Source organism: Lactuca sativa, chromosome 8 (genome assembly GCF_002870075.4).
Source record: "Lactuca sativa cultivar Salinas chromosome 8, Lsat_Salinas_v11, whole genome shotgun sequence".
NCBI lineage: Eukaryota > Viridiplantae > Streptophyta > Magnoliopsida > Asterales > Asteraceae > Lactuca > Lactuca sativa.
This window is the reverse complement of record NC_056630.2, coordinates 127,336,999-127,347,393: the sequence shown is the minus strand read 5'-3', so window position 1 is coordinate 127,347,393 and position 10,395 is coordinate 127,336,999. Positions and strand designations below refer to the sequence as shown.

At 35.1% G+C, this 10,395-nt stretch overlaps 1 protein-coding gene and 1 long non-coding RNA gene across 6 annotated transcripts; both read right to left on the bottom strand.

Moving 5' to 3' along the window:
• Nucleotides 1-410: 410 nt before the first annotated feature.
• Nucleotides 411-3,165, bottom strand: LOC111917050 (uncharacterized). 4 transcript variants are annotated; one of them, XR_006185945.2, is made up of 4 exons: nt 2,148-3,165; nt 1,746-2,023; nt 1,083-1,140; nt 411-733 (listed from the first exon to the last, which is right to left on the bottom strand). It is a non-coding gene; the product is annotated as an uncharacterized LOC111917050 (long non-coding RNA). The 4 variants fall into 4 exon arrangements; XR_006185940.2 differs by lacking the exon at nt 1,083-1,140; XR_006185942.2 differs by lacking the exon at nt 411-733 and having other exon boundaries at nt 959-1,140.
• Nucleotides 3,166-4,775: 1,610 nt separating this feature from the next.
• Nucleotides 4,776-6,071, bottom strand: LOC111917049 (probable glutathione S-transferase). 2 transcript variants are annotated; one of them, XM_023912702.3, is made up of 3 exons: nt 5,948-6,071; nt 5,532-5,873; nt 4,776-5,336 (listed from the first exon to the last, which is right to left on the bottom strand). In XM_023912702.3, the coding sequence occupies exons 1-3, from the start codon at nt 5,969-5,971 to the stop codon at nt 4,995-4,997; spliced, it is 708 nt and encodes a 235-aa protein (XP_023768470.1). In that variant the 5' UTR covers nt 5,972-6,071; the 3' UTR covers nt 4,776-4,994. The 2 variants fall into 2 exon arrangements, with proteins under 2 accessions (XP_023768470.1, XP_023768471.1); XM_023912703.3 differs by lacking the exon at nt 5,948-6,071 and having other exon boundaries at nt 5,532-5,914.
• Between the last annotated feature and the right edge of the window lie 4,324 nt (nt 6,072-10,395).

The following is a 10,395-nucleotide window of genomic DNA, read 5'->3' as shown; positions in this document are numbered from 1 at the left end:
TCAATGATCATGTTCGGAGCCTTGAAGAAAGAGTAGTAATTAGTAGGTAGACTATTGAGCACTGCTTTTAGTAAAGTAAGTCTTCCTCTAAATGACAGTGTTTTCTCCTTACAAATTGATAATCGAGATTGATATTTATCAATTATCGGTCTCCACTTTTTCTTCAATGACATGTTTGCCTCTAGCGGGACTCCAAGATACACGAAAGGTAATGTGCTTTTAAGACAACCAAGCACACATGTCTGATTTTGGAGATCCAAATCCATAATTCCACTGCCAAATAAACGCGACGTTGCTTTTTGATCCTTTGATGTCCACGATATTGTTTAGTATAAAAGTTGAATAATATGGAATATTTAGTTGATATTTAATAGAATAAAATCGACCATAATAAATTGTCACAAACTAAATATTACAAATATTTTCATATACAAGAAACGTTTGTTTATTGTATATTGACATACATTAATTTAATAATCCAATGTAAGGTATACATTTTGATGTTCTAATTAATTTTATTTTAGTATATTCAACTTATCTTAATACCGGTATATTTTAGTAACTTAAAACTCAACTAGGTGAGAAACCCCGCTCCGCGGGGTTCAGTTTTGAGCATAGTTTTCGTTTTTTTCAATCATGCGGATATTTGGAGATTGACTCTTCGAATGCTTTCTGTTTTGGGATACTCTAGTTTATAGTGCAACTCAGAAGCTGAAAGGCCTTGTGGTTTTCCCTAGAAAATAGTCATTTAATACCCATTAATGTTATATTTTTTCCAAAATGAAATAAACAAAATTTGTGGTATTATTCCAAAAACGTATAAGATAAAGTGATAAGGAAAAAAAGGTAAAATGCAATTAAGTAATAAGAAAAAAAACAAAAAGGTAATAAGAAAAAAAAGGTAAAATGTTGCATTTGGGTAGAGATTTGTTAACGTAAAATGCCTTAATAAGGAAAATAAATGAAAGTAGGATGCTATAATACACCAATAAATAAAAGTACAATGGTATGTATTGCATTTAGCCAAAAATTGATTTATCAAGTTCTTTTCTATGGTTAATAACTTAGAAGACCAAGTGTACTTTTGTGTGGCTTATCTGATAGGATTTCAAAGGACATAAGTGGGGTTTAATACACCTCCTGCAACAGTCAAAAAGATTGTAAAATTAAAAAAAAAAATTACTATTCTTATAACACTAAATAACTTCATATTTTCGTGACTCTAACCTATAGTGCAGCCTTTGTGGGGAAACAGAATGTAATAAGAGCAGGTGTGCTGTAAAAGGCAAATTTTGTTTTGGATATATTCTTATTCGAAATTTACATGGAACAAACAAAAGTTGACAATAATAAGTGTGTATGTTTCTAAAAACCAATTCAACGATGTTAGGTTCAGGTGAAAAGTAAAAAATCTTAACATGTCAAAAGTCAGAATGGACGGATATCACTTTGCCCATATAGAACTTAACAATAAGAAAAAAAATGGCATAATAGATGAGTATAACTGTTTAATCTTTATTCATTAAAGTTTACCTGAACAAAACAAAATGATAAGGTGTTAAATAGCATGGTCATACTAAAATGATAAGGTGTTAAATAGCATGGTCATACTACACTTAATCCAGAAAACTATAGATGAGAATGAAATCATATCAACAGTGTAAATTTTATTTTTATGCAGTTTTAAAAGTAGTTGTTATTGACTGAAGCTAGTGCAATGGATGATAGAATATAACTAATCTTACCAGTTCTTTGAAGCATTTCAAACAGTTGATGTGCATCCTCAAATTTGCAAAGTTTGAACAACAAAAACAATCCAATCCTTCTTTAAGTAAGTACCTTTTTAAGTCACCAACATCTGAAAACAGCTGAACGAAATATATAGGAATATAGGATGCTAAACACTTGACAAATCTATTGAAGAACATACAGAAAAGGAAATCAAATGTATTTTTTTACACACTATTCAGATTTCTGAACAGAAGAATTAACCATAGCCACAATTCCACTTCAGAACTCTCTCCTATGATTTTCGTAAAAAAATGGAAGACAAATTAGAAAACCCAACAATTTCCTATGAGCGCTGAGAAAGAAAAGACTTAGTTTGATCCAAATCTTGAAATCATCGAGAAATTAGGCGAGGATACCTGTTGATTATTTCAATGCCGAAAGTAGTCAGGAAATTGAGGAACAATGATGTTTTGTTTCATCCTCTCAATTTCTTACGACTCATCTTGAAGGGTCGCCACAACAGCCTTTCAACCGGTAAGGAAAGTTCAACCGAACATCACCTCCAGCCACTGCGATCGGCAGCCAACGTCGTCGCACCACCACCAGCATAGTGTTGATATGTGTTGCAGGTTGTTGTTGGTTCCTTGTCAAAATCGGCTTTGTAGGTCGTTCTTTTCCGGTAAGAAGCAGTGAAATAGGATAATGGCGGTGGGAGAGAGAGTAACGGTGAGAGAGAGCCGATATGGGCGTCCGTCTTCTTTCTTTGCCATCGTGTTCACCCATATTTGAGTACATCTAAAAACTGAAGACGGATAATGGATTTCAATTCCAGGCGGTGAGTTGGGGGATCGGAATCGAAACTGAAGAAGAATCTATAATAGAAACTTATCTGATTAGAGGGGTAGGGCACCAATGGATAACTTCATCAGTAATTACAAATAATCGTTCATTGGTTGTCTTCTGCTTAATCAAAGACCACTGGATACACAATAAATAAGGGAGGGTTGTTACAGGTCGTCGATGAGAGTCGAGAAGCCACAACTGCACAACAAAGGCGTTGGCGATTTCTTCGTTTTCCTCTCTGATCTGTTTTTGCTCTACCGATTACGAATGGAATGGTCAGAAGCGTCGTGGGGAAGGATCTGGAGGAAGTGACCAAAGTAGAGTTACGGTAACCCGATGAAGAATAGGTAGTAAAGGGCATCGTTGGAAGCGGGATCCTTTGGAAGAATGGTAGAAGAAGTCGAAAGAGAGAGATGATAAAGGATTCAATCGAGAGGCAAACAGGTGGAGATAGAAGCAGAGGCGGTGGTGGTGTTCTCGAAGAGGCGGAGAAGAACACGTACCACAAGAGCCATGAGTCACGTCCAAAATTGATGATATTTGGAAGAAAAAGATTGGTTGAGGGTGCGGTGATGGACCAACATACAACACGTCTTCAAAAATTCAATAAATAGAAACGTTTGTACACACATATATAATAAGAGGACCAAATTTGCCAATCTCTTAGGAAGTATACTGTAGCTAACGGGAGATAATTTTAATATATAGTATAATGACATACATTATTAAAACACAACAACACATATCTTAATATAAAATTCATAATAAAAAAATGTTATAGTTTTATAAAATGGTCTAGTGACTAGTATATTGCAAATCATTTAGAAGTTAGAACATATTATCTTATGGTAGTGGTGCACAAAAAAACCGGTTCACGATCCGAACCGGTGTCCGAACCGAAAACCGGTTCACCTCTGAACCTGTCCAAGCTAGAACCGATCTGATGCCGAACCGAACCGACAGTTTGAATCAATTCGTATTTCCGAACGACGAGACCGGTTTCGAACCGGTTTACAATGAACCGGACTTCTGAACCGGTTTTCGACCGATTATGAACCGGTTTTTGGACCGGTTATGAACCGGTTTTTGGACCGGTTATGAACTGGTTTTTCGAGATGTTTGAAGATGTTTTTTTTATGTAACCTATAATATCCCAAAAAATAAAACAAACAATCAAAAAAATATACAATTTCTGCCGTTTTTTTTTTAACATGTTCGAAGAACCGGTTTAAGATGATCCAATTTGCACTAAACCGAACCGGTTTGCACTAAACCAAACCGGTTTGTATAGGATCGGATAAATTTGATGGTGAACCGGTTTAAGGGTGAACCGGTGTTGACTTTGTTGACTTGAACCGAACCGGTCCACTGAACCAAACCGGTTCGGAAAAAAAACCGGTTTGTACACCTCTATCTTATGGTACATGATATGCCTTTCCAATATATTGGTCGTATCCAATCCAATTTTAATCACATTCCGACCTCCAATTCCAGTTTCAACCCAAATTCAACCCCTTTGCGGTTCAATAAACCCAATTCCAATTCCAATCTCAAACCAAACCACAACACCAAGCCAAAAAGGGAATGCCACGCAACAGCTTGGACCCCGAAAAAAGAGAAAGTGTTGCCACCACTCCCTTGGTTCTTAGTTGCCAGCCACCGATCACCTTACCCATCTACAAACCCCTCTTCACATCATCTCTCTCACAAGTCAAACCACCACCGCTAAATTTGATACTTACCCTCAGTCTAGCTTGACTGGGGGGGGGGGGGGGGGGGGGGGGTGTTCGTGACCCATTCCGTTTCCCCTCTCAACGTAACTGCGGATGGGTTAAAACATTTTTTCATGTTGGGTTAATATCTCTCTCTCTCTCTCTCTCTCTCTCTCTCTCTCCCGATGGTTGTGATGGGTTGGCCGGTTGGGAGGTTGCGATGGATACCGACTATTAAGAGATGGAGGAAGGTGAAAGGAGAGGGTGCAGGTGTGGGGATGGGGATAAAAAAAAGTAGACCAAAGCACAATTTATCTCAAACCACCCAACTGTTGTCATTTAATTGATTTGATATATTAGGAGTCCTTTCACATGAAAGAAGCAACAAGCCAACAACCAGGGGCACCATATAGTCGAAGATATATTTCACAAACTACATATAAAAACAAAAAGGAAACTTTGCATATAAAAACATACCAAATGCTCATATGCCACAAACTACATATATTTCACAAAACAACATCAATATTACGATAAGAACCGATTATTGCAACATCCATGAATGTTATAGGAACTTTAACTTGGAAAACCACAAAAAGCTTTTTCTTGCAACATGGATGGATGTTATACACTGAAAATTCAAATTCATAAAAATGCATACCGTAAAAAGCGACTAGATTTACTAATTATAAATGCCTGCAGTTACCATTATGCCTTACCAAACCGTTTCTTGAAAAATGCAAGCAGGTGTTCTCTTGGAGGTAAGACTTGATTAACAAGTTCAAGGTTGACAAAGTCATCAGCCCAAACTGTTATTTTTGGAAACTTGTCGTTGGTTACCAACGTTTTTTCTGCTGCTTCTTGGATTATTCCAAGCCAATAGGCTATGAAATCAGCAGCAATGTCGACCAGGTTAATGTTGTCACCTCCAAAGAACTTGGTACCTTTGGCTTTCAGTTCATTTTCTAGTATTTGTAGTTGTTCGATGGCTTCTGCATCACTCTGTTCATTTCCATCGGGGCCAAAAGCCTTGAATATTGCAGGAATGCACTGAACAAAACATATAATGTAATCGTCAATGTAGGAACAAAAGTGTTAAAGACTGTGATGCATCAGTCTGTTCATTTCCTTCTTTTTTTCAAAATACTCAACTGAAATCAAATCATGTGAATACATCCACTAACAATTACATAAGTATACAAAAACCAGTAGCGATTAGGGGAGAAGGAAATTATTAGTTATTACCTTATCATCAATGAATTTGGCCCAAAATCGAGCAACAGCCTTCTCATAAGGATCCTGAGGCAAAATCGGAACTCCTTTCCACACTTCATCAATGTACTCAACGATCAGCAGAGACTCTGAGATCGGATTTCCGTTATGAACCAGCACCGGTACTTTCTTATAAACAGGATTAAACTTGAGAAGTTCGGCACTCCTGTTACTCATATCCTCTTCGAAGTTTTCGTACTTGATTCCCTTCATATTCAAAGCGATTTTTGCTCTGCAAACGAATGGACTTCCTGCAACGGCATACAACTTCACTTCATCCGCCATTTTCCGTCGATCTGAATCTATCAGCAACGCCTGATTTCAGGTTAGGTTTCTAAATGTTAGTCGGCGAACGGCCACATAAATACTACTGCGATGAAATCACCTACCCCTGCCAGCATTGTAGTCAGCATTTGTACGATATGCACAAGAAGTTGTACTTTGTTTTAAATTTGGCTACTATTTTTCAGTTGAAACGATGGATGGAGTCATGGTAGACGTAACTAGTTCGTAGTTCAAACGAGTGGAAGATATTATTTGATTTTTTATTATTTAATATAAGTAACTAGAAAATTCTAGTGGATATGGATTTTTACATAATTATATTTTTTTTTACTAGTAATTTATTTGATAAGGTACTATTATTCGTAATTAGCAATGGTATTAACTTATTACCAATATATCAAACATATTTACTAATCCAACATGCCAAACAAGTTTATTTGTGAAACCTATTGAACAACAAGTTTACCGGTTACAAATATACAAAATATATGGTTACTTAAATATGGACAAAAACTAATGTTCGTTACCCATTTTGGTAATATTGAGTACTTTATGTTTGGTGCAAGTAATGAAATAGGGTCATCGGATCTTGGCTATGTTGTTAGGCGATCCAATTGGGCGGTGCTCACATGCCTTTTAAGTAATTAACCTTTTTTTTTAAATACTCTTCCAAGTGACCCATACCGAAATTGACATGTCTCGTATCCTCGTATATAAACTGTAATCCAAAAAAGAAAAAGCCTAAATAAAACTGATGACATGAAGAATGGCTTCGCCCTTTGCTAAGGATACCGTGAACCATGTTATTTTTATGAATTTTGTTGTTTGATTTGCAATCAAATAGTCAAAATCATAGCTCTGAGATGTAAAGAACTATTATGGAATGTGTGCGTTTTAGAGGCCAACGTACTTTTTTTTTTTTTTTTTTTTGTATTTGTGTTGTTAGCATCGTGCTGCTAGGCGAAGTAGTAGAATGTTGCACCATAGATGACGAAAGTGCAGTAGCTGAAAGCATCACTAGCTTATGCTCTGACTTGAGTAGCATGGGGCATGTGGAATCCCATGTGAATCAGCAAGGATCACCTTGCAAGGCTAAATACTCATGGGTGACCGATAGCGAAGTAGTACCGTGAGGGAAGGGTGAAAAGAACCCCCATCGGGGAGTATAATAGAAAATGAAACCTTAAGCTACTAAGTCGTAGGAGGAGCTCGAGGCTCTGACTGCATGCCTGTTGAAGAATGAATCGGCGACTTATAATGTATTTTTATGGGTGATGATGTTAGGTCCATTGACATGACCTAAACAACATGGCACCATGTCACTTCCTGATTTGAAGAATAAAATCTTCAAATTTTAATTTATAATAAACACCAATTTTCATAAAGTTATAATCAAGACAAAACCATTTGTTCATAAACCATAATCGAAAATCATTGTTACAAAGAAAACATCGCGGAATCTCAAATAATGAAACTATAATCATGTCTTCACCTTCCCATCGAACAAAATTTGAACCAGGGGAAAGGGCTTCAGTATTTCTTGGTTATCTACAGTGTATGAAAACATATAAACTTCTTGATTTAGAAACAAGACAAATATTCACTTCTCGTGACGTTGTTTTTCACGAGGAAACATTTCCTTTTCATCATTATTCCATTGAAAAGCCTATCAATCCATTTATTCTACATGTCACTCCTAAAACCATTGATGCTGGAATCATAGATAATCACATCAGTTCATCACCCCAGATGACGCCACACATGGATGTATTTGTTGATAATTCTAGTACTCCACTAGATCATCGACACTTTCAAATAAACCTTGAAGACATTCTCCTAATTATCTTAGAGATTATCATTGTGCTCTTGCTCAGTGTGTTCAACAACAACAATCTTCAGTGAAATACCCCATATCCGATCTCATTTCTTATTCAAAACTTTCTTCTTCACATAAAGCAAATGTTTATGATTTATCCATTCAAACAAAGAGTTACAAAGAAACTGTACAACATTTAGAGTGGCAAGAAGCAATGGACAAAGAATTGAAAGCCTTATAGTTTAACAGCACGTGAACCATTGTTTCATTACCACCGAATCGAAAAGCTCTAGGAAACAAATGGTTTTTCAAAATAAAAACAAAAATTTGATGGATCAATAGAGTGTTATAATGCGAGTTTGGTATCTAAAGGCTTCACCAAACAAGAAGTTGTTGACTTCTTAGATACATACTCTCATGTTGCAAAGATGGTCATTGTTAAAGTGTTACTTACAATTGTTTCTCAATAGGGTTGGCCTTTATTTTTGTAACAATTGAGAATTTTCCGTCATTAATGGTTACGAGGAGTTAGGTTTGACTTATAAAGAAAAAAACTTCCCATATTGAAGGATAATATGGAAAGTTGAGTCGAAAATAAAGTAATCAAAAAGTTAAATTGGTTAACGTATTTGCAAAATATGTGACCTAATGATCCCAAAATTAAAAGTGTCGAGAAAATCTAACTCTAATTGGAAGAGTTATGATTTATCACGAATAGAAACCAACCACATTAAAAACGCCATTGACATAAAAAATAACAAAAAGAGAACAGTTGAGTTTGGGCTAACACTACAATAAGGAAATTTGTAGTAAAGAATGAGATAAGAACTTAGGAAGAAAGAAGGGAAAAAATGAAAGTCGTATGAAGAAGATATGATTTTTATAAAATATAAAAATGTGGGTAGAAATTGAAAGTTAAAATTTAAGATGCAACCTAAAGGAAAGTTGTAGTTCTAGGAAAGAGCTACACAAATATATAAAGATGGTTAGAAACAAAGTTCATATGAAGAAAGTATGAATTTTTAAAAAGAATTAAAGGGTGTGTGTCAATGTAAGTGTCATGTCAGTCGCACACATCTAACACCAAATTCATCGGAGATTTGGAAACGTAGACCACCATAAGGGTGACACGTGTAAAGATTTGGATGGGCCACGAAGCACGTGCACGCTGCACAGGAGAATGTCCAACGCGCACCATCACTATAAATAGCGGTACTTTCTTCCAAGTTTTTCATCTCAAATTAACCTCCAAACTCTCTCACTATACTTCAGTACCCTCTCAATGGTAAGAAACTCTGGTAGGAACAGTTCGGGCGCGCCTGGATACGCAATTAGAGTGAGTTCATGAACCTTATTTTACTGTTTTAAAATGTTTTCGGGGGGGAATACTTGCTTAACAAATGATTTTATAAAAACATTTATCTTATAAATATTAAGACATTTTATTATAAGCAAAATACCTTAAGATAGTATAACTGTAGATACTATGCCTAGATTTAAGATATGACATGTGTCTAAAAGATATGATGTTTGATATTCTAGGAGTAGGTAATACCTAGATGTTATAATGGCCAAATCCTTAGGAAACTGTAATTACCTAGGAGTTATGCCAGACAAGATTTAGGATATGCAATGTACTTAGTTGTTACGTTGCCCAAATATCCTGTTAAATAACCATAATTAGAGTATATATATGACAATATATATATATATATATATATATATATATATATATATATATATATATATATATATATAAGATAATTATGGGATCATAAATATAATTATCAAATACACATATATATGATAATAACTATATATATATATATATATATATATATATATATATATATATATATATATATATCACACTATCTTTGTATATACCTCTTCGGGGTATATATCATCAAATGATCTTTGTGTGTGTATATATATATATATATATATATATATATATATATATATATATATATATACACACACATACACAAAGATCATTTCATGATATATACCCCAAAAAGGTATATAGAAAGATAGTATGATGTGTGTGTGTGTATATATATATATATATATATATATATATATATATATATATATATATATATATATATGTGTGTGTGTGTGTGTGTGTGTGTGCGTGTGTGTATAGGCGTAATTATGATAAAGATAAAAGATTAAAACATAAAAGATAAAAGCATAAGGTTAATACGTTAGTGAGTTGGTTATTCGTCCAAAAGCCTTGATTAAATTCGGCATATCCCCCAATACCTATAATCATTAATCTTGTGAGAGCTATGAAGTTATGTATAGATCTATACGGGGCCATGACAACCCCACATGCGATTACTAGATACAATCCTGATAGGATACCTTCCATATAATTTATTATTTAACGTCTGATGAAGCGTTAGGGATGTCAAAAAGTCCCGTGGGACCCCGAACCCATGGGGCCCCGATCCCGAATGGGGAATATTTGTTTAAAAAGCCGGGGACGGGGACGGGGGCGGGGGCAAGGTTAACCCCCGTTTTAGTTTCGGGGGCGGGGGCGGGGGTGGGTAGTCCCGTCCCGAACCCCCAATGGGGACCCCGTTAATATATGATTTATACTAATATATATTAATTATAAAAATATAATAAATAATAGCAATGATTTTGAACTTCCAAAATTCAATAAAATATCATGTTTTTAAGTTTATACTATAACGTTTTTAAGATGTTATAATATTTTTATTTTAA

Excerpts from the sequence above, each read along its gene's own strand:
- LOC111917049 (XM_023912702.3), bottom strand. The coding sequence starts at position 5,971 with ATGCTGACTACAATGCTGGCAGGG. Across the intron at positions 5,874-5,947 it reads TGACTACAATGCTGGCAGGG|GCGTTGCTGATAGATTCAGA; the intron begins GTAGGTGATTTC and ends ACCTGAAATCAG. Across the intron at positions 5,337-5,531 it reads CCAAATTCATTGATGATAAG|TGCATTCCTGCAATATTCAA; the intron begins GTAATAACTAAT and ends TGTTTTGTTCAG.